The sequence below is a fragment of the Urocitellus parryii genome, chromosome 2, assembly GCF_045843805.1.
Source record: "Urocitellus parryii isolate mUroPar1 chromosome 2, mUroPar1.hap1, whole genome shotgun sequence".
In the NCBI taxonomy this organism is placed as follows: domain Eukaryota; kingdom Metazoa; phylum Chordata; class Mammalia; order Rodentia; family Sciuridae; genus Urocitellus; species Urocitellus parryii.
In genome coordinates this window covers 224,969,160-224,992,250 of record NC_135532.1, presented here as the reverse complement: position 1 = coordinate 224,992,250, position 23,091 = coordinate 224,969,160, and the positions used below count along the sequence as shown (strand labels likewise).

The 23,091-nt window shown below is 55.0% G+C and overlaps 2 protein-coding genes and 1 pseudogene across 6 annotated transcripts in view; all 3 read left to right on the top strand.

Annotated features, from left to right (window-relative positions):
* Tspear (thrombospondin type laminin G domain and EAR repeats) overlaps positions 1-23,091 on the top strand; it is a 157,745-nt gene that overhangs the window by 109,371 nt on the left and 25,283 nt on the right. The gene's annotated exons all lie outside the window — the stretch shown is intronic.
* LOC144253273 (uncharacterized) lies at positions 1,486-2,408 on the top strand (annotated as a pseudogene).
* Positions 15,797-16,663, top strand: LOC144253272 (uncharacterized). 5 transcript variants are annotated; one of them, XM_077795070.1, is made up of 2 exons: positions 15,797-16,075; positions 16,178-16,663. In XM_077795070.1, the coding sequence occupies exons 1-2, from the start codon at positions 15,797-15,799 to the stop codon at positions 16,661-16,663; spliced, it is 765 nt and encodes a 254-aa protein (XP_077651196.1). The 5 variants fall into 5 exon arrangements, with proteins under 5 accessions (XP_077651196.1, XP_077651199.1, XP_077651198.1 ...); XM_077795073.1 differs by having other exon boundaries at positions 15,797-16,126; positions 16,310-16,663; XM_077795072.1 differs by having other exon boundaries at positions 15,797-16,126; positions 16,268-16,663.

The following is a 23,091-nucleotide window of genomic DNA, read 5'->3' as shown; positions in this document are numbered from 1 at the left end:
TTTGGTCTTTGTTTTTCCTCTTGGTCTGTTTGGTTTTCAATTTTCCTCTTGGTTCTTTGGTCAATTGATCTTGTCGTTTGGTAGGCCTGATACTTTTTGAATAAAAATAAGACGTTGTGAGTGAAAATGTGAGGGTCATTTTCTTCTTCATGAAGCCCCTGTCTCCCAGTGGGCTGACCTTCAGTCTGGCACCTGTTGGCTCTGGCAGAACACCTGAGTTCAGTCTGAGCTGGTTCAGGTGGGGCCCGTCTTACTTCTGCTTCTGCTAGGGAGCAGCCTTGCTTAGAACCAGCGTTGGTCACAAAAGCCTGAGTGCCTGGCCAGAGTCCCTTCCCCTCTCAGCTTGTGAGCTGACTTCTCTTCACTTCATGTCGGCGGTCAGTCCCCAAGACCACTGAAATCTCTCTCCACTTTCCCAACCTCTCGTCTGTGACCTGTGAACTGCAAATGCCTCAGGAAGAAAATCCAAGAAAGTAGTGGTCCCTGCTGTGCCCCCTGTGATGGGTGATGGGACTTGGTCCCTCAGGCTCAGCTCCTGGTGCGTCCCCTGGCCCTCCAGTGGAGATTGCATTTGTTAACCAGTTCCTCATTTTTCTCAGATGGTCAGTCTGATAAGCGCCCACTCCCCCCATGAAGAAGCAGAACTCGACAGAGCATTTTATATGGTCTAAGGAAAGTGTGAAACTGGGCCACAGGGGGTTGGTAGGAAAGCAGGTGCCCAGGACAGCGGGCGGCAGGGCAAATGGAGAGGCGGCCCAAGGAGGGCTAAGGCCAACGGGCAGTCCTGGCTCTGCAGGTTTAGAACCTGGACCCGCGGCCCAGGAGGCTGCCTGGTGCCCCAGCGGGGAGGGCACAGCCCACCATCCTGGCCTGAGGATGGAGGCCTGCTGCCCCCAGGCACAGGGACGGGGTGGACAGGGCCACAGGGAGGAGGCAGGGAGAGGTGGAGGTGATGAGGACCTGCGCAGGGCTCAGGGCAGGCTCAGGCTGTCCAGCTCCACACAGCCATGAGGCCCCGGGCAGGGCACCAGGCGCCCTGGACTCTGGGTGCTCAGTATAGGTGCCAAGTGTCCTGCAGTGGTGACGGGCCCTGGGGAGGGGTGTGAGCCTCAGGTGACACCTCTGTGCCCAGGCTTCCCTCCAAGGGAGATGAGGCCCTGAGGCTGCTATCCAGTGGCTGGAGGGTGCCCCAGCAGCCCAGGGTGGCCAGGCTCCTCCCACACACAACACCCCAGCACTCACTGCTCCCGGAACCCTCTCCCGCTCCAGGGGCCCCGACGCTGGCAGGACATTAACGAGCTGGACAGCCTCCCAGGTAAACAAGCATCCCCGATGACGGCCAGGAGCCGGCCCAGCAACACGGAAGGAGAGGCTGTGGGCTGGGGACCAGAGGGACCGGGCAGGTATAAAAGCCAGAGCCCAGAGCTCCCCACACACACCCACACTCACCCACAACCCACCCACACCTCCTCCAGCACCCCCACCATGGCCGCCTCCACCATGTCCGTCTGCTCCAGCTCTTGCCCAGAGTCCTCCTGGCAGGTGGACGACTGCCCAGAGAGCTGCTGCGAGCCCCCTGCTGCGAGCCCCCATGCTGCGAGCCCCCCTGCTGCCAGCCCAGTTGCTGCGCCCCAGCCCCCTGCCTGACCCTCCTCTGCACCCCAGTGAGCTGTGTGTCCAGACCCTGCTGCCAATCAGTCTGCACCAGCTCCTGCACCCCCTCCTGCTGCCAGCAGTCTAGCTGCCAGTCTGATTGCTCCAGCTGCCCCCCCTGCCAGCAGTCCTGCTGTGTGTCCCTCTGCTGCAAGCCTGTGTGCTGCAAGCCTGTGTGCTGCAAGCCTGTGTGCTGTGTGCCCGTCTGCTCTGAGGCTTCCTCCTCCTGCTGCCAGCAGTCTAGCTGTGAGCCCTCTTGCTGCTCCTCTTCCCCCTGCCAGCAGTCCTGCTGTGAGCCCTCTTGCTGCTCATCCTCCCCCTGCCAGCCGTCCTGCTGTGTGTCCCTCTGCTGCAAGCCCGTCTGCTGCAAGCCCGTGTGCTGCAAGCCCGTCTGCTGCAAGCCTGTGTGCTGTGTGCCGGTCTGCTCTGAGGCTTCCTCCTCCTGCTGCCAGCAGTCTAGCTGCCAGCAGTCTAGCTGCCAGTCTGACTGCTGCAGCTCCTCCCCCTGCCAGCCGTCCTGCTGCGTACCCGTCTGCTGCAAGCCCGTCTGCTGCTACAGACCCTCCTCCTGCGTGTCCCTGCTCTGCCGCCCCGTGTGCAGGCCCGCCTGCTGCGTGCCCGTCTCCTCCTGCTGTGCCTCCTCCTGCCAGCCCAGCTGCTGCCGCCCGGCCTCCTGCGTGTCCCTGCTCTACCGCCCCACCTGCTCCCGCCCGGCCTGCTGTGGTGTCTCCTTGGGCCAGAGGTCCTGCTGCTGACCGGTCATATCCCCAGGCCAGTGGGCTAGGCTCCTCCCCCTTGCTGGCCATTCATCACCCCCAGTCGGCTCCTGAGCTCCTCAGTGGCTCTCTCATGTGTCCACTATGCTAACCTGATCTCCCAAAACCCACCACCTTCAGTCCCCTGTGTGTCCCTCTAGTTCCTCTGCTCTGGATCACCTGCCTCATCTTCCATCTGTCAGCCCCTCTCAAGGCTCAATAAAGTCCCCCTGATCACGTGATTCTCCTTTCTCCCATGATTGTGGGGATGCAGGTTGGGAGCGGAGTAGGAGCGTTCCTAGGAGTGAGGACTTGGCCTGGAGATCCCAAGGGACAGTGGCTATGTTCCCCGGGTGCAGCTCTGGTGGGAGTCATGTCTCCAGAGGGGAAATCTCTCCTGGGAGAGTCCCCCAGCTCTGCAGGTTCTGTCCAGTGTCCAGCAAACAGGCTTGGGCCTGGGCCGGGAGCCGCACTGGGGGTGGGACTTCCCGGTCGGTGGGCATGGCCGGGGGGAGTGTCTGCTGCGTCCTGCTGGGTGGAGCACACTGCAGACTTCTTAGGAGAGCGTCCCCACAGTGGGGGTGACGTTAACCCACAGGGACCCCTGTCTGGTCCTGCCTGGCCAAGCTTTGTGGAGCTCAGAAGGCGTCTTCCCTGGGAGCTCCTCCCCACCTCAGAGCAAGACCCCAGGAGCTTCACAGGGATCCACGTGTCCCCCCCGCAAAGTGGGACCCCGTGCTGAGCAGACCCCAGCCGCACCAGGCAGGCTATGCCGAGGAAGGGGGCCCCCAGGGGACGTGAAGGGAGAGAAGCAGAAACCGAGGCCCCATCGGCCAGGAGCCGAGCAGCCGGCAGTCCAGATCTTAGAGGTAGAGGATGAGCTTAGGCCAGAAACCATGGGGCGCCGCCGCGGGACTGTGAGAGCGCATGGCCCATCAGAGGCCACCAGGCCTCTCCCACGGTGCTGGTGCCATTTGCCTCCCCTCCAGCAGGCAACGAGAGTCCCGCGGCTCCTCACCAGCACGGCTCCACGCCCTCGCGGCTCCACACCCTCGCGGCTCCACACCCGTGCTGACTCTTGGGGCTGACATTCTGGGGTCTTTGTGGTCTTGGGGGTCTTGGTGGGTTTTGGCAAGTCTTTGTGGGTCTTGGTAGGTCTTGGTAGGTCTTTGTAGGTCTTGGTGGTCTTGGGGATCTTGGTGGGTCTTGGCGGTCTTGGGGGTCTTGGTGATCTTTGGTGGTCTTGGAAGGACTTGGTTGGTCTTTGTGGGTCTTGGTGATCTTGGGGGTCTTGGGGGTCTTGGTGATCTTGGGGGTCTTGGTAGGTCTTGGGGGTCTTGGTGGTCTTGGTAGGTCTTGGTGGTCTTGGTAGGTCTTGGGGGTCTTGGTAGGTCTTGGTGGTCTTGGCAGGTCTTGGGGGTCTTGGTGATCTTGGGGGTCTTGGTGGTCTTGGGGGTCTTGGTGATCTTGGGGGTCTTGGTAGGTCTTGGTTGTCTTGGTAGGTCTTGGGGGTCTTGGTGATCTTGGGGGTCTTGGGGGTCTTGGTGATCTTGGGGGTCTTGGTAGGTCTTGGTGGTCTTGGTAGGTCTTGGGGGTCTTGGTGGTCTTGGGGGTCTTGGGGGTCTTGGTGATCTTCGTGGTCTTGGTAGGTCTTGGTATGTCTTGGTGGTCTTGGTAGGTCTTGGGGGTCTTGGTGATCTTGGGGGTCTTGGTGGTCTTGGTGATCTTGGTGGTCTTGGTAGGTCTTGGGGGTCTTGGTGATCTTGCGGGTCTTGGGGGTCTTGGTGATCTTGGTGGTCTTGGTGGTCTTGGTAGGTCTTGGGGATCTTGGTGATCTTGGTGATCTTGGGGGTCTTGGGGGTCTTGGTGGTCTTGGTAGGTCTTGGTGGTCTTGGTAGGTCTTGGGGGTCTTGGTGATCTTGGTAGTCTTGGTAGGTCTTGGGGGTCTTGGTGATCTTGGTGGTCTTGGTGGTCTTGGTGATCTTGGGGGTCTTGGTGGTCTTGGTGGTCTTGGGGGTCTTGGCAGGTCTTGGTGATCTTGGCGGGTCTTGGTGGTCTTGGCGGGTCTTGGTGATCTTGGTGGTCTTGGTAGGTCTTGGGGGTCTTGGTGGTCTTGCGGGCCTTAGTGGTCTTGGTGATCTTGGTGGTCTTGGTGGTCTTGGTAGGTCTTGGGGGTCTTGGTGGTCTTGGTGATCTTGGTGGTCTTGGTGGTCTTGGTGGTCTTGGGGGTCTTGGTGATCTTGGTGGTCTTGGTGGTCTTAGTGGTCTTGGTGGTCTTGGTGGTCTTGGTGATCTTGGGGGTCTTGGCGGGTCTTGGCGGGTCTTGGCGGGTCTTGGCGGGTCTTGGTGGTCTTGGTGGTCTTGGTGGTCTTGGGGTCTTGGTGCTGTGCGGGGGAGTCTCACTGTTCCTTTCACTCCCAGTTCCAGTGCCGCTCAGCGGGGACACATTTCCAGGGCTCCGCTGCCTTGCACATCTTCTGTGGTGAGCTGCTTTTTAGCTCCACCGTCTTCCGCTGGGCAACCCGCTTCTCCTGTTGAATCCTAGGAGTCCTATGTGTTGGGGGCAGCAGTCTTCATTGCTCATCGTTTGTGACTCATCCCCCCCCCCCCGGTCTGTGGCTTCTCTCACGCCCTCGGTGTCCTGTATCAGTTTGAAATCATCCCAGTAAAGAAGTCTGCAGGTCCACCTTGCCCACTGGTGCATCAATTCTCTGGACCTTTTAAAGAAGAAAAACAGCCACCCTACACAATCTCTTTCAGAAATCAAAGGCGGGCACCCCAGCACTCGTTTTCAGAGGTCACCCACCATTTCCTGCAACAACCACCGAAACTTCACTCTTCTTTGCAGCTGAGTGAAACTCCATGTGTATTTATACCACTTCTTCTTCATCCATTCACCTGTTGATGGCCATGACTTGGCTCTTGTGAGTTTTCCTGCTATGGACATGGGCATGCCCGTGTCACCAGTGTGTGGACTTTGACTCTTGGATGAACACCGAGTGGTACAGCCAGCTCACATGGTAGTTCCATTCCTAATTGTGGAGGGATTTCCATACTAACTTCCACAGTGGTCATACTAATTTCCAGTCCACTAACTGTGTGAATGTACCTTCCCCCCATCCTTACCTTGATACCCGCCATTCTAACGGGATGGAGATGGAATCTCAGTGTAGTCTGGGTTTGCATTTCCCTAATTGCTCATGGTGTTGAACATTTTCCATGTATCTATTGGCCATTTGTATTTCTTCTTGGGAGAAATGTCTATCTAGTTCACTGGCTTTATTGGTTGGGTTATTTTATGTGGGGCCTGAAGTGTTTCTTAGTTGTTCCTTTGGAGTATGCATCTTCTGTTGCGTCAGAGGAGTGGCTGGCAGAGACCCCTCCCACGTGGGGGGCTGTCCCTTCTTGCTCTTGTGTTCTTTTCTGTGCAGAACCTTTTAAATCTGATGCCACTCATTGATGAGCCCTTGATATTTCCTGCGTTATGGGGTCCTCTGGAGAAGTCATCGCTTAGGGCTGTCTGTGCTGGTGTTGACCTACGTTCTCTTCTAGTTGTTGCAAAGTTTCTCGTCTAATTTCTAGACTTTGATCTATTTTGAGTTTGCTTTTCTGCAGGGTGAGAGGGATCTGGTTTCATATTTCTATCTACAGATACTTGGCTTTTCTAGCGCCATTTGTTTAAAAGGCTGTTGTTTCTCCACCATGTTTTGGAGCCTTTGTGGGGAGTCAGATGACTCTGTGTGGGTTGTCTCTGGGTTCTGTTCAGTTTCTCTCATTTCCGTTGTTATCCCCGTACCAAGCTGGGCTCTTCACTGAGGTTCTGCAGAAGGACTCAAACCAGGCATGAGACACCTCCAGCCTGGCTCGTTCTGTTCAGAATGGCTTTGGCTGCCCTGGGCCTTTGTGACGGACTTTGTGATGGATGGATGTAGTGACCTTCTTTGTCTCTTATGATTAATTGTGGATTGACATCTGCTTTGCTGGATAGAAAGTAGCGAGTCCTGCCTGTTTTCAGACAAGAATATGCATTTCAGGCTCCGACTGTGTAAGTTTTCTATGTCCTCCTGATTCAGTCTTGGCAGGTCATCTGTGCCTAGAAGTGTCTTCATTTCTTCTAGGTTTTCCACTTAATCAAAGCATACGTTTTCAAAATCCTAATGATCTTCTGGATTTTTGTGATGTCTATGATGATTTCTCCTTTTTCATCTCCAATTTTATTAATTTGGATCTTCTCTCGCTCTCTTTGTTTAGTTTGGATAAGGGCTTATTGATCTTGTTCATGTTTCTAAAGAACCAACTCTTAATTTAGTTGGTCCTTTGTATTTTTTATTCTCAATTTGATTGATCTTGACACTGATCTTAATGATTTTCTTACTTCTACTGGTTTTGGAATTGGCTTGTTCTTCTTTTTCTAGGGCTTTGAGATGCCTCATTAGGTTGTTTATTGGGGATCTTTCTGATTTTCTGATGTAGGCACTCATAGCTATAGAGTTTCCTCTTACGGCTGCCTTCTTAGGGCCGCAGATGTCCTGGTGTGCCTTATCATTGCTCTCATTTGAGTCTAAGAATTTCTGAATTTTCCCCCTGATTTCTTCTATCACTCATTCATCAGTCAAAAGTGTATTGTTCATTCTCGATGTGTTCATATCATTTCTACAGGGTTTTTGTGTGTATGTCCAATTTCATTCCATTCTGATAAGATACAAAGAATTTTATGAACTTTTTTTTCATTTGCTCAGATTTGCTTTGTGACCCACAATATAGTCTATTTTGGAGAAGGTTTGATGATACACTGAGAAAAAAGTGTATTGTATTAAATTAAATATTCTATATATATATGTGTGTGTGTGTGTGTGTGTGTGTGTGTGTGTGTGTGTTAAATCCATTTACTTTATAATACATCCAAAGAGTCTTTCCTATGTTCATGTCTGGACGACCTGACTGTTGGTGAGAGGTGTGTTGACACCAGCTTGTATTATTGTACTGGGGAAAAACTGGTAATTAAATTCCAGTCGTGTCTGTTTTATGGAATTAGGTGCATCCATATGTGGGGCATAAATATCTACTATAATCATGGCCTTTTGTTGACTGGTTCCTTTACCGGGAGGAAGTGACCTGGTTTTCCTCTCTAGCTGCCGTCCCCTTGGCACGTCAGTCCCACCCCCTCACTTTCAGCCTGGCTCCCTCTAGGTGACGTGGGCTCTTCACACAGCACACGGTTGGGGCTTGTTTTTAATCCATCCTGACGGCCGTGTCTTTTGATTCAGGAATGAAGACCACTTACATTCCGTGCTGTCATAGAGAGATGTTGATCGATTCCTCCATTTTGATCTATTTCTAATGTTTTGATTGGGTCTTGTCTCTCACTTGCTTAGCTCCTCTTCAAATAAGATCTGCTCATTTGGGGGCTCTGGGGTTTGCTGTTGATTTCTTCGGTATGGAATATTTCTTTTTAAAACAATTTTTAAACTCTTTTTTTTTTTGACACGATATCTTTGTTTACTTTTATGGGGTGCTGGGATCGAACCCAGTGCCTCACGCGTGTGAGGCAAGGGCTCTACCACTGAGCCCCCTCCTCAGCCCCTGTGTGGAGTATTTCTTTAAGTATTTTCTGTAGTGCTGACTTAGTAGTCATGGATTCTTTGCATTTCTGCTTATTCTGGAAAGTTTTATTTCTTCTTTGACTTTGAAGGATACCTTTGCTGGGTACAGCAATCTTGGTGGACAGTTATTTTCTTTCAGGACTTAAAACACTTTAAACCCTCGTGGCTTGTGGAGTTGGTGCTGAGCAGTTTGAAGTGATTCTGATTGGTCTGCCTCTGTGACCGAGGCTTTAAAAATTCTGTTCTTACTGTTGTGTTAAGCATTTTAATTATAATGTGTTGTGAAAATGTTCTTTTTAAAACCTTTTCTATTTGGGGTTCTGAATGTTTCCTGTATCTGGGTATATCTGGATGTCCATCTCATTTTCAAGGTTTGGAAATTTTTCTATTGTTATTTCCCTAAATAGGTTTTCCATCCCACTATCTTGTACCTCAGAATCTGCTTCAATTCCAATGATCATTAAATTCAGTCTCCTAGTATTGTCCCAGAGTTCTTGTGTATTCTGGTCGTTGTCATTCCTTTTTTTGTAAAACCGTCTGAATGTTCAACACCGGCCCCTTGGTCTTCAGCTCTGAGATTCTGTCTTTAGCGTGGTCTGCACTATTATATAGATTTCATCTGAACATTTTGTTGGGTTTATTGTATCTTTCATTTTGGAGATTCCTGTTTGACTCTCTCTCAATATCTCTTTCTCCCTGTTGAACTTCTCATCCGTATCATGTATTGACGTCCATGATTCATTCAGTTGTTTTCTGTATTCTTTTGGAACTCATGGATCACTTTACAATCATTCTTTTGAATTCTTTGGCTGATATTTTGCCCATTCCTGTATCTGTGGAGTCAGTGGCTGGTGGATGATGCACTTTAGAAGGCATCGTGTTACCTTATTTTTTTATATCACTGTGTTGGGTTTGATCCATCTGCTCGGATGGATTGGTCTTCCACTCTTACGAGTGTGGGTCCTTCTAAGGAACAGACTTCTCTTGCCAAAGTGTCATGGAGTGATCCAGCCTGAGGCCCCCCCTGGGTGGGAACCCACAGCCTTTTTGTAAGTTCTCTCTGCTTTTACTGCAGCTCTAAATGTCGGAGATGGGACCCGAGGGCCCCTGCTCCCAGCCATTTCTGCTTGGGTCATGGTCATGGTTTTGTTTTTAATCTCTCTGTGGTTTGCATCTGAGCTGGAGGCTGAGTGCCACCGATCTGTGCGTGCAGCGTCGTGCTCTGCCTTTGGCTGCGTTAGGTTCAGCGACAGTCTGTGCCTTGTGAACTTATAAGTGTCCCTGTAGCTTCCCCACACCTCACAAAAAAAACAACAGCAACAACCAAAACAAACAGGAAACAGCATTAAAATAAAGACCCGCCACCTCTGCCACCCACAGCACGGATCACCACACCCACAGGAATAGTGAGGTCAGCAGCTGCCAAGAGCAGAGACCATAAATCACCAGCAACTAGAGATGGCATGAAGTCAACAGCAGGCGTCAACTGTGTCATCCACAGCACTAGTAACAAACAGCAGGCGCTACACAAACAAATAGCTCTAAAACATGGCAACAGGAGAGTCATCAAGAGACAGGAAAGGTGCCGGGAAGGGTCAGAACACAGAGTGGAATGGGCACAGAGCCACAAGGGGAGAAGGGGCCAGCGATGTCATGGAGATGGGGAGAAACGTGGGAAGACACAGTAAAGGGAGGGGAACAGAGGCCTGGCTGCTAGCACGAGAAGAGAGGGGGAAGGAGATGACAGAACCCAAACAAACCAACAGAACCCTGACCCTTGAAAGACAAGTCAGGGGAAAACGACTGCATTTTTTTTAAAAAGCTAAAAATGAGAAACAAACAAACAAATATGTGTCCACAGACCAATCAGCACAGCAAGAGCACAGACAGACAAAAAATAATAGAAAAAAGACTCTTAATGAAGAATGATGGAATCGTCTCCACTGAGGCGGTAGAACAGCCGACCAGAGTGGATGGTCATGCTTGTGCCCAATGACCTTCTTCCCATTCCTTCTGGGGTTACGGCCTGGGTTGTTTATTGCCCTGTCCCACACGGGCAAGGGAATGGGTCTCCATTTGGAGAAATAAAAGCTAAGAAAAGTAGTGCCATGGAATAACACAGAACACAGAGAGGTGTTTCAAAGTGGGGGCAGAGACGGGCAAGGGGACCAGACAGGTCCAGCTTCTAACAGAGAAAGCCCGCGTTTGCTCTATTTATATTGGAACACACCAAAGGCTTTCTCTAGCAAGTTCCTCACCCACACAGGACAGAGGGGTGGCCGGTAGCTGCTCAGTTCCCTGCAGGCCACGCCCATCTCTGGTGCTGCCGGGCTGAGGGAAAGTTCACTTCATCTGGGTGACCTTACCCGGTGGGACTGCCGCAGGAAGTTCCCAACGCCAGGTCGACCGGTCACGGGCTACAGTGCTGAAGACGGTCCTCACCCATGTCATGGATGGCTTGATCCCTTAATGTTATGCACACAGCTGCAGTGGAGTCTAAACGGAAGCTGGTGGAGTAGCCCTCAGCTCCCTTCTCACCAGAGTAGGGTGGAATGGGAGGGAAACTGTGGATTGGAGTCTTGTCTACACAGTAAGATCAGTGCACTCTGAGGACAGGGCTTCTGCAGAGTTCTGAGTGGAGTTTCTGGGGCTGGGACTCAGGTCTAATCAGGCCCCCGGGGGCTTGGCTGGGTGGTGACTGCTCTGGAGATGTTAGAGCAACACACCCCTAGGGCCTGGCAGCTGCCAAATTCTGTCTGGGGTCTGGATCCCAGGAGCTTCCCAAGAATTCCACTCGTGGGGCCCAGGAGCCAATCCTCCACACCTTCTGCTGCCCATGAGCACAGCCTTAATCCCTGAGTGTGGTCACACCCGCCTGTTTGGGCTCCTGACCTGCTGCAGCTGGTCACATAAACTGCTAGACTGAAAGGGAAGCAAGCTGGACTCCCCTCTGGCCTTCTGACTTGGACTCCCGTGCGTGCAGTCCTCTCTGTGCCTGTTCCACTAGTGTTCTGCTAGGTGTGCCCTAGGCTGTGTGGAGGCACTGGCTGGGACCTGACTCCTGCAGCAGCAAGGTGGCGCCACCAGCCAGTTGGGAACCTGAGCACTTTTCAGGCACCACTGCACAGTGCAGTCTCTGGCTCAGCTGAGTTCAGGCTGCTTCTCTGACCTCAGGTGTTTCTCTATACATCTGCCCCTCAGGTTTCTCCCTCCCTCTGTGCTGAGCCAGTGCTGCCGCCAGTGCTGCCACCAGTGCTGCCACCAGTGTGCAGCCGGCTGGGCTCCCGTGGAGTCGTCCTTGTTTAATGCACCCAGCTTTCTGCGTCTCTGAGACACTCTGACTGTCCAATACTGAATTTTAGGGAAACCCAGTTTCACCCCCCTCATTGAGAGTAGGGCTCCCACTGCCTGAATCCCGAGCCACGGAGTAACCACGGCCTCCCTCTAGTCTGCCATCTGGAGTCAGATTTACCTGAATTTTTATTTGATTCATTGAGTCTCCTTTTTAAGACTTCTTTGGCTTCTTTTCAGAATCGCTCTGTTGAAATGTGCTTCACGTCCTGTGTTTCCCCCTTGGTCCATTCCTTAGATCCTCTCTTAACTCATCACCATTTTAACAATTGATTTTTTAAATTATCTGGGCTGGTTTTCTTCCACTTCAGTGTCCATGGACTCAGTCTTGGGGGTCATCGGCTGTGGAGGCCTGTCTCTCGAGCTGCCCGAGGCCTGTGTTTGCACATCTATGGGGGGAGGGATCACCAGGGAGCCTTTTTCTCTTCCTAGTAAGTCCTGGGACGGGGTGACTCTCAGCTTCCACACACCAGCCAGAGGGACTCCACTGCCAGGTCCAACCACCAGAGAGAGGAGAGGAGACCGCCAGTGGCCATGGGGACGAAAGAGCATTACCGACATGTGCTAAAAGGTGACCACTGAGCCCCGCGACTCCGCTAACCACGGAGAAGAGGGAGCGAATACAGAGCAGGTGGAGAGGAGCATTGACCATGATACGTGAACTGAGCTGGGGAGGGGGGCAACAAGGGGAAAAATTCAGAAAGAGGAGGGAATGAATGAGGGAAGAATGAAGGAGGGAGGGGACAGAGGTGGGATGGAGAGAGCAAGGGTCAAGCGAGGACCCAGCAATGGACAAAACGCAGAGCCGGAGCTTGGAAGACGGAACCCCGGAGGGAGCCCTGGCCGTCGGTCTCCACCCAGCAGCTCCCTGAGAGCAGCCGCCAGGGGACGGTGCTGGGGCTTCAAACACGGAGACGTTTTCTTCTGGGGCTTCAGTTCTGGAACCTTCCAGCCAGGAGGATGTTGTGTGGCTCCACAGCTGCTGTTGTTGACCCAGCCGGCCACACTGGCTGGGGTGCCCGCTGCGCTCTGCCAGCCTCGCCAACCCCATGTCTGTGAGCCCTGTCCACGCCAGGGCAGAGTCCACCCTCAAACTGGTGGCCCAGGAGGAGTGCTGCTCTGGCCAGGCTGGTGGCCCGTCCTCTCACCCAGGGACCAACCCGGGTGGGGCTGCAGCCTCCTGAGAGCCTCAGTCCAGGGCAGGAGAGGCACACGGCACCGTCAGTCTGTCCTGAAGACCCTCCCGACCTGGGAAGCTGTGCAGGGACACAGTGGAACAGTGTCAGGTCACCGCATGTCACCTGACCCCGATCTGTCCACTGCTTCTGTCAGCCACTGGTGACCACAGGGCTCAGACCACAGTTCCAAGGAAGGCGCCCTGCTCTCCCCGCTGTGGAGGGTGTGCAGCAGCCCAGCCACCTCACTGCCCAGGACTCCCCGTCTCCCTCCTGTGTCCAGCTGGCCCCACGGCTCGGGCAGCCTCTGACCCACTCAAAAGCAAAGCCCAAGTGGCTGTGGGGTCTTGGGTCAAGAAACTTACCAAGATCAAGACAAAAAGAATCAAAAAACACAGAGAAAAGCGTGTCAACCCAGGAAGCCTGCTGCCGGCCCTCGGCCACACCTCAGGGAGGCGCAGACTGGCCCTGTCCCCCGTGCATCCCCGACGCTGTCCCTGAGCAGCTGAGGGCATTCCTGGCCCAGATGGCACGTGGCAGGGCAGCAGCCCCTGTTTTCCTGCGTCGCTGCAGTCCACCCCCTTATCCCCCCGGGGCTCTGCCTGGCCGCATTCTCCAGGGCTCACACGCTTCGCACCACCTTCCCGCCGGGGGACACCCCGCAGGACCTGTGTCCTGGGCTCCTCCTGATGTCTAAGGCGCTCTCCATGAGCTGGAAGTGGACAGCAGTCCCTGTCCAGCCTATATCAGGCGCCCAGGAGACACCAGCACCACAGTCAAGGGCCCAGGCTGCATGTCCCCCCTCAGGGGTCCAGTCGGGGGTCCTCCTCCCCTCCTCTCCCTGGTCAAGCTGAAGTCCTCCCAGGGGCCTGAGAGAAGGACGTGAGGCCAGCACCGCTAGGCCCAGGGCGAGGCCGTGCCCAGGGAAACCAGGGCCCACTAGAAGGCCGGAGCCCGCGGGTGAGCCGCGAGGGCCGCAGGCTCAGAACAGCCAGGACACATCGTGTTCCCGCCAGTCGGCGACCGACAGGTGGCACCAGAGGTCTTGATCAGGAGTCCTGCGCACAGTGCGACAAAACGTGGCCGTGGAGGAGTCCTGCGCACAGTGGGACAAAACGTGGCCGTGGAGGAGTCCTGCGCACAGTGGGACAAAACGTGGCAGTGGAGGAAGAAGTCTGAAGGGACCTGTGCCCACGAGGACGAGGAGGTCACTGAGGGGGAACCTGACCAGGACGGTGAAGGGCACACGCCCGCGTCCAGGGGCAGCGCCCAGCCTGGCTGTGGCCCTCAGGCCCCGCCGAGTTTGGGCTCAGACCGGGAAGCTGATTCGGACCTTTATGTGGGAAGGAACTGCACTCAAACACAAAGTAGAAAAAAAAGAATCACAGAGTAGAGGTCTCGGTGGTCACGCCCGGGAAGGGAGAGACCCGCAGGGGAGACCCCAGGAGGCCTCCTGCGGTCTGACGACAGGGCGAAGCGAGGCACCCGGAGAGGGGAGTCTGCGGCCTTGGGCACCCTCAGCTGAGGAGCCAACCTGTGGGGAGAGCAGCCGAGTTCACTGACGTCCCTCATTTCCAGACGCACTGTGGACAGACAGAAGACAGGCCCAGACCCACACACGCCTACCCAAGGACAGACAGAACCTTGGAAACGCGACGTCCAGAACAGAGGCCTGGAGACTCAGAGGGATATCCCCCCCCCCCCGGGGGCAAAGGCAGGGGCCGCAGAGGACATGGGACCTTCACACACCGCAGCCACTAGGGGAGGCGGCCGAGCCACAGGAGCGAGTGACCCGAGTGCTGGTGGGACGCGGAGGAGCAGAACTCTGCAGATGTCCAGAGCTGCAGCTGCTGAGAACAGTGGCCAGTGAGCACAGTGAACATGCTGCGGCCACCCCACGTCACCAGCGCTGTGACCGAGCTCTGCAGCAGGGCCCAGCACTCAGCGCGAGGCTACGGCCTCCTGACCCCCGAAGGCCCTGAGCAGTGGCCCAGCAACTCCATGCCTAGGTGTTCCCGCGTGGACGCCAGGAGCCCGGGCACAGTGCTCACCAACGGGAGACCATCGACATGCCCTTCAGCCACGGAGGACCAGCGGGACGACCCCCACTGCAGAACTGGAGCCCAGGAAAGAAGCGGCTCGTGGACCCCGGCTCAGCTGCGCAGAAGGGCAGACCAAGGCCCCGTGGGCCGGCATTCAGTGGGCCACACGCTGAAGTCCAGTCCCGCCACACTCCGGGATAGACGCAGAAGGGGCCTGTCCACAGGGGGCGACGGGAAGCCCTGGGGTGGTGGACGGCCTCCAATTGGCCCTGTGGTGGCAGATCCAGGACTCTGCCCGTCAGAACCCAGAACCCCACACCACCACCATGGGCTGGAGGCGCTGAGGGACAGCAAGGCGGGGGCCCAGCCCAGGGCCGTCCCCGGGTCCTGGCTCCTCCTGTGGTCTGCACCCACATTCCCTGGGACTGCTCCTGTCTGCACCCCGGCCTTCATGCTGTGCTCTCTGAAGGGTGATGGTCCCCTGGACTCTGGTCACTTCCCCTCTGGCACTGGGCTGGGTCCTGTTGGCACCCAGATCTGAGCAGACATGAAGCTCTAGGGCCCCTTGTGGCCTCTGTGACAGCAGCCTGTCCAGGCCTGCAGTGCCCGCCAGCTCGTCCACCATGAGGCCCGGCTTCCAAACCCCAAGGCGAGTGTCCAGCTCCGGTGTCTTCACGCCTCCTCCACGCTCCACCCTGAAGCCTGTCTCCTGGGACTCTGTCTCCCTCGGGTCCCAGTCTCTGCCGTGCTTTGAGGGGTCACTTGTGCCCATCCCCGCTTCTGTGTCCTGGACTCTACTCGGCCTTCTGTGGCAGTGACTCCACTGCTGGCCAGCTCCCTGGGCCTCACATGCCCAAGTCCAGTTCCTGAGGCCAGGGTAGGCTCTGGACCTCCCTCCCGCCATCCCCGGGGTGGAGGACCCTGCACACTGGCAGGCCCCAGGGTCCTGGTTCCTGATGTTTTGTTTAGAGGACCAAGGACACGGCCCCTGACCACTGCTCCACCATGTCCACGCCTGTCACAGGCTGAGCGGCTCCTGTGTAAACAACTGCGTGGGTGAGGCTCCCAGGGCCGCCCAACACCAACCAGGAAGGGGAGCTCCTGGAGCCCCATGGACAACACACGCCTGGCCCATATAAAGGCCCACAGCCCAGAGCTCCCCACACACACCCACACTCACCCACACACACACCCACACCTCCTCCAGCACACCCACCATGGCCGCCTCCACCATGTCCCTCTGCTCCAGCTCTTGCCCAGAGTCCTCCTGGCAGGTGGACGACTGCCCAGAGAGCTGCTGCGAGCCCCCCTGCTGCACCCCCAGCTGCTGCCAGCCCAGCTGCTGTGCCCCAGCCCCCTGCCTGACCCTCCTCTGCACCCCAGTGAGCTGTGTGTCCAGACCCTGCTGCCAATCTGTCTGCACCCCCTCCTGCTGCCAGCAGTCTAGCTGCCAGTCTGATTGCTGCAGCTGCCCCCCCTGCCAGCCATCCTGCTGTGTGTCCCTCTGCTGCAAGCCCTTGTGCTGCAAGCCCCTGTGCTGTAAACCTGTGTGCTGTGTGCCCTTCTGCTCTGAGGCTTCCTCCTGCTGCTGCCAGCAGTCTAGCTGTGAGCCCTCTTGCTGCTCCTCTTCCCCCTGCCAGCAGTCCTGCTGTGAGCCCTCTTGCTGCTCATCCTCCCCCTGCCAGCAGTCCTGCTGTGTGTCCCTCTGCTGCAAGCCCGTGTGCTGCAAGCCCGTGTGCTGCAAGCCTGTGTGCTGTGTGCCCGTCTGCTCTGAGGCTTCCTCCTCCTGCTGCCAGCAGTCTAGCTGCCAGTCTGACTGCTGCAGCTCCTCCCCCTGCCAGCCGTCCTGCTGCGTGCCCATCTGCTGCAAGCCCGTCTGCTGCTACAGACCCTCGTCCTGCGTGTCCCTGCTCTGCCGCCCCATGTGCAGGCCCGCCTGCTGCGTGCCCGTCTCCTCCTGCTGTGCCTCCTCCTGCCAGCCCAGCTGCTGCCGCCCGGCCTCCTGCGTGTCCCTGCTCTGCCGCCCCACCTGCTCCCGCCCGGCCTGCTGTGGTGTCTCCTTGGGCCAGAAGTCCTGCTGCTGACCAGCCATGTCCCCAGGCCAGTGGGCTCAGGTCCCTCCTCCCCACCCGGGTGTCCTGACCCCAGCCTGCGGGAGCTCACACAGAAGGTCCAGCTCCTGCCCTTCCTCTCTGTCCAGCCCAAGTCTGAGACCTGAGCCCTCCCTGGCTGCTCTCCAGCCCCGCCCATGGGAGAGCTGGCTGCTGCACCCACTTCCTGCTCCAGGCCACCACCCTCCCCAGTAGGGACTGGGTCCTCCTGACCCTGCTCTTGTCCCCAGAAGTGCCACTCCCTGAACATCAATAAAGCTGTGCTGCCCACACTCTCTGCACTGCTGGACACGCCGGGGGAGGGGCAGGGTGGGGACTGGTTCTGGGGAGGGATGGCCGTCCCTTTGACCTGTCTGGCCCCTGGAGGACTGGCTCAGGGGCAGCCTGGATATCTGCAGACTCAGGACTCCCCGGGGACAAGCAGCAATGTGGGGTGTTTCTCAGAACCTGCAAAGGCGGATCGACCATCAGCCGGCCTCTGGGGCAAGGAGGTCGTCTGTGAAAACAGGCGGCGCCCTGAGCAGCCTTGAGCAGAGCTGGATGGGCCTCCAGGGATGAAGGGTTGAGAGACCCCCCAGTGTTCCTGGGCATCTAGGAGGCCCCAGCACCCACAGAGGGGCACATGCTCAGGGAGACCCGGGCAGCTCTCGCAGGCCCCTGGGCTGACCTTCAAGCTCTGATCAAGCAGGACGTGGAGGAGATGGCCCAGCAAACCGCCCAGGCTGGCCCAGGCGCCCAGCACAGGGCACAGCCAGCTGCAGAGCTTTCAACAAAAGTAATGAGGCAGGTCAGGGAGCAGGACCTCTCACAGAGAAGTAAAAACCAGGAGAGAAACTGTCCCTGAGGAGACGCAGAAATGGTGCTTTTAAAGTAAGACTCTGAACGCAACGAAAACCACCCTGAGGTCCCACCTCCCTCCAGACAGAATGGCCGTCATCCAGAGCAGAGGCAATAGTGGGTGCTGGGGGGTGGGGCACATGCACAGTGGTGACTGTGAAGGGAGGGAGAGGGAGAGGGAGGGAGGGAGAGGGAGAGGGAGAGAGGGAGGGAGAGGGTAAGGGAGGGAGAGGGAGAAGGAGAGAGGGAGAGGGAGAAGGAGAGAGGGAGAGGGAGGGAGGGAGAGGGAGAGGGAGGGAGGGAGGGAGAGGGAGGGAGGGAGGGAGGGAGAGGGAGACAGGGAGGCAGGTAGGGAGAGGGAGAGGGAGGGAGAGAGGGAGGGAGAGAGAGGGAGAGGGACAGAGGGAGAGAGGGAGAGAGGGAGAGGGGTTGATTTAAAAAATAAATAAAATAGAATTTCTGAAATTGAGGAGAACAACAAATGAAATGAGAAATTTACTCTAGGGTCTGAACATAGGAGGAATTAGTGACCGTGAAGTCAGGTTTATTAAGACATTCTCACCTAAAGGACAGAACTTATAAGTGAATAAATCTTAGGAGACTTGTTGGCCCGTCACGCATACACACACATAACCAGAGTCCCAGAAGGAGAGGAGAGTGGGAAAGGGAAACACTTTTGAAGAAATAATGACCAAAACGTCCCATTTTAATGACACACCTGAATCCACACTTTTAAGAAGCTCAGTGAACTCCGTGCAGAGTAAACTCAGGCCCTCGGGGGACAATTATAATCAAACTGCAGCCTCAGAAACAGACTCTTTAACGCACAAAGAGAAGGTCACCTGCTGCTTGTCCAGGACATGGAGGCCACAGGCAGGGGGCGGCCCATTGGAAGGGCTGGGCAGGGGACCACTAGGATACCAAGGGGAGGTCACCTCTGCCACCTTCCCTAAAACCAGGGGCAGGCGCAGCACATTCCAATCAGGGCAGGGGACAGGGTGACTGGAGCCTGCCTTAGAGGAAATGCCACTCAGGCGGAGAGGAAAGGAAACCAGGCCGTGACCTGAGGGTGATCAAGGAAGAAGAAGTACCACACGGTGTCCCTGTGTCCTCTGTGTATTCCTAGGAAGTTGTCACGTGCCTCATTGACCTGGGAGCGACCAGATGTGCTCCTCTAGTCTTTTACTCACATAAGGGGGTGGTGACGTCCCATTTTCCTTTATGACTGAACCTTGGTTTCTTTTCAGTTCAGCTACAAGCTTCTCAATCCTATGGCTCTTTTCAAAGAACCCACTTTGCTTTCGCTGATTCTCTTATTGGTTTTCCTGTTCTCTATTTATCTGGCCCTAGTCACTTCTGTAATACTAGTCTTCAGTGGGTGATCCTTAAAGGGTCATTCTGCTACCTTTGGAGTTAGTTTTCTGTTTTTACATTTTCTTACTGTGTGAAATCACTGATTTGTTATTTATATTTTTACCATTTACAAATATTTTTATTTTTTATTATATTTTAAAAAAGATTTTGTAGTTGTAGATGGACAAATGCCCCCCCCTTTTTTTAACGTTGTGCTGAGGAGTGAACCCAGTCGCTCTGCCGCTGACCCAGCCCCAGCCCCACAGATGTTTTTATTTTCATTTTTATTTTGATTTGTTCTTTTGAGTCCCCCGAGGTGGATTGCCGGGTGTGTGGCACAGGCGTGGGGCGTACTTACTCTGATCAGGACTGTGCAGTTCATTGCTCAGGTCGCCCTCAGAGCCTTCCCTTCTCAGGGCTCCAGGACACCTAGGTTTGGGCTTGTGCTCCACCCGCTCACCCCGAGGCCTCCCTTTCCCTCCGAGGTTCCTGAGACCTGGTCACGTGCTGTGGCCTGACTCACCGTTTTGGTGAATTCCGCTTTCTTCCCACTTTCAGGTCACTGTGGTCACAGAGGACAGTCTGTGTGACTTCAGTCTCTTTACGTCATTGAGAGCAGCTTTGTGGCTGGCAGGTCGGTGGCTCTGGAGGATGGTGGCTCGCCCACAGGGGAGAAGGCGTGTTCTGTGGCTGAGAGTGTCCCTGGTCTGTCAGCTGCTTGTCTTGGGGGCCGTCCAGCCTCCCCCTCCCTCTGGACATGCATCTAGCTCTGGGAGTCAGTTTTTCAGTGAGGTTCAGTGCCTTACTGAAGTCTTACTGTAGGACTGGAACCGCCTGCTCCTTCAATCTGTCTGTTTCTTCATTATTTTGGGTCCCGTGTCAGGTGTGACATGTTATGGTGGCTGTACCTCTGGGTGGGGTGGCATTTTGTGACATGCTGGGGTCCTCCTGCTGGTCAGTCTGCACCAGCTTGTGCATACCACCTGCTCCCTTCCAACCTCCTCCCTGGCCACGCTCCCCGCAGGCCTCCACGTCCCTGGTCACACCCTGTGGCCTCTCAGCTGCTCTCAGTGGACACCGAGACTTCAGGCCCAGTTCCCAGGCTGCGACTCCAGCAGCCTCATGAGGTAGCTGAGGAGTGTTGGAGAGCCGACAGCCTCCCTCCCCACTGTCTGGAGAATCCACGGGGGAAGCGTGTCTGTGGTGCCTTTGTAGACGTCTCTAATCCTAGAGTCACTCTTTAGTAGATTGGGACACTCTGACTTTTCTTTTGTGCTCACTGTGGACACCTGGGCCTGGTGTGCCAGCAGCACCGTCCATCTGCAGACTACCATCACCCACGGCTCCCCCGCCCTGCAGTCAGTTCACCCCTGACCCAGCCTCTTACCCTCTGATCCTCATTTATCCCTTTACCACCACCTTTTCCAAAATGCCAGGTTCACGGAGGCACACAGAGTTTCAAATGTCACTCTTATGGTTTGGACGTGGGGGTCCCCAAAGCTCCTTGTTAATGCAGAAATGTTCAGAGGTGGAACGACTGGATCATGGGAGCTGTGGCCAGTCCACCCTCCTTTGAATGGACTGATCGGGTGGTAACCATAGGCATGTGGACATGGCGGCAGGAGTGGGTCACTGCCCTGGGAGTGTGTGTCCTCTGCAGCCCCCCCACATTGCTCCCGTGGTGACAGGAGGGGCGCATCCTCATCTGCTGTCCCCTTGACCCTTGGTCACTGCCTCACCTTGGGTCCAGAGCAGTGGAGACCTCTGAATCCATGAGCCCCAGCAAACTTTTCCTCCTCTAAGTTGTTCAGCTATTTTGGTCACAGCTGAGACAGAGGCCAGATGGCAAATGACCTGAAAAGACCCCAGGAAAGAAGAGCACAGATGGCGTCCAAAGAGGTGAAAATGGCTGGACACAGGAGCAAACACTGAGGTGCAGCACTGACACCAGCGGCCAGCTCTGCACACCTTGGTCACCTATTGACTGTTGCATCTGACCCCAGCGGCCAACTCTGCACACCTGGGCCACCTAGTGACTGTGCATCTGACCTCAGTAGTCAGCTCTGCACACATGGGTCACCTCGTGACTGTGCATCTGACCTCAGTGGCCAGCTCTGCACACCTGGGTCACCTAGTGAACCATGCGTCTGACCCCAGCGGCCAGCTCTGCACACCTGGGTCACCTAGTGACTGTTGTGTCTGACCCCAGAGGCCAGCTCTGCACACCTGGGTCACCTAGTGACCATGCATCTGACCCCCAGAGGCCAGCTCTGCACACCTGGGTCACCTAGTGACTGTTGCGTCTGACCCCAGTGGCCAGCTCTGCACACCTAGGTCACCTAGTGACTATGCATCTGACCCCAGTGGCCAGCACTGCACACCAGAGTCACCTAGTGACTGTGCGTCTGACTCCAGTGGCCAACTCTGCACACCTGGGTCACCTAGTGACCGTGCGTCCGACCCCAGTGGCCACATGTTCACCCCACTTGCCGCTTGGTCATATTTTCTTCCGTCGTCTGTGTAGTTAACCAGGAATCTGTGACGTTGGAGCTCTAGGATCTGATCTTATGAACCAGCTCCAGGTGCACCGAGAACCGTAACCCATGGAGTCTCCTCTGAATCTGTGACCTGTCCCCGAGTACTTCATTCCTGTAAATGTGACAGACTCCTAAGACATTCGCAGCGTCACGGTCATTTGTACTCACCCGCACGTGCCTGTCCTCTGTGGCCCCTCTTCTCTACCAATCTCCTTGCTTTTCATCATTTTCTTTCTACCTTAAACTTCTTCACGTATTTTCTCCAGCTTTGATGCTGCCGTCGGCACAGGCTCTGGGTGTCCACCACCTGGGCTGTCCTCATCTGTGCGGACCTTGTCAGCAGGTGTACACCTCGAGCCTGTGGCCGACTTCAGGTGACAGAGGCACAGTCCCAGTGTCTTCTGGACTCCAACATGCCCACGAGAAGTCATCTGTCAGTCTCCTTGTTACTTCTGTAAAGTTACTTTGTCTCTCCTTCTCCTGACCTCTTCAATTTTTCTGTCTTGACATTTCAGCACCAGCAGGGCCAGGGGTGGTTCTATGTGCCCTGCCTTGCTTAGGATTCTCAGTGTGTTTTCAATCTATGGTCAATAGCTTTCATCAATTAATGTTTTGACAATACTTTGCTACCTCACTCATCTCTCCTTGTAGGATAAACCTATTTTTTCTACTGAGTCCTGCATGTTTGTTTCTCTATTTTTATCTTTTTTCTGTGGCTCCATTTTGATTTCTTCACCTCCCTTCATTCTCTAAACTTCTCTTTGTCTTTGTCTAATATGGTATTAAACTACCAATTTCTCAATGCAGTTATTATGTTCTTCATTCATAAACTCATGTTGGATTCTTTTATAGAATTCTGCCACTGAAATTCTCCATCTTTCCCCCATCGTCTTAAAAAAATCATCACAGTTACTTTAAGCCGTGATTGACATTCAGATCTCTGGAGCACCTGTGGACCTGTGTGGTCTTCGTTTCTCCTCTTGGTCTGTTTGGTTTTCGTTTCTCCTCTTGGTCTGTTTGGTCTTTGTTTCTCCTCTTGGTCTGTTTGGTCTTTGTTTCTCCTCTTGGTCTGTTTGGTCTTTGTTTTTCCTCTTGGTCTGTTTGGTCTTCGTTTTTCCTCTTGGTCTGTGTGGTCTTCGTTTCTCCTCTTGGTCTGTTTGGTCTTCGTTTCTCCTCTTGGTCTGTTTGGTCTTTGTTTCTCCTCTTGGTCTGTTTGGTTTTTGTTTTTCCTCTTGGTCTGTTTGGTCTTCGTTTTTCCTCTTGGTCTGTTTGATCTTTGTTTCTCCTCTTGGTCTGTGTGGTCTTTGTTTTTCCTCTTGGTCAGTTTGGTTTTCAATTTTCTCTTGGTTCTTTGGTCAATTGATCTTGTCGTTTGGTAGGCCTGATACTTTTTGAATAAAAATAAGACGTTGTGAGTGAAAATGTGAGGGTCATTTTCTTCTTCATGAAGCCCCTGTCTCCCAGTGGGCTGACCTTCAGTCTGGCACCTGTTGGCTCTGGCAGAACACCTGAGTTCAGTCTGAGCTGGTTCAGGTGGGGCCCGTCTTACTTCTGCTTCTGCTAGGGAGCAGCCTTGCTTAGAACCAGCGTTGGTCACAAAAGCCTGAGTGCCTGGCCAGAGTCCCTTCCCCCTCTCAGCTTGTGAGCTGACTTGGCTTCACTTCATGTTGGCGG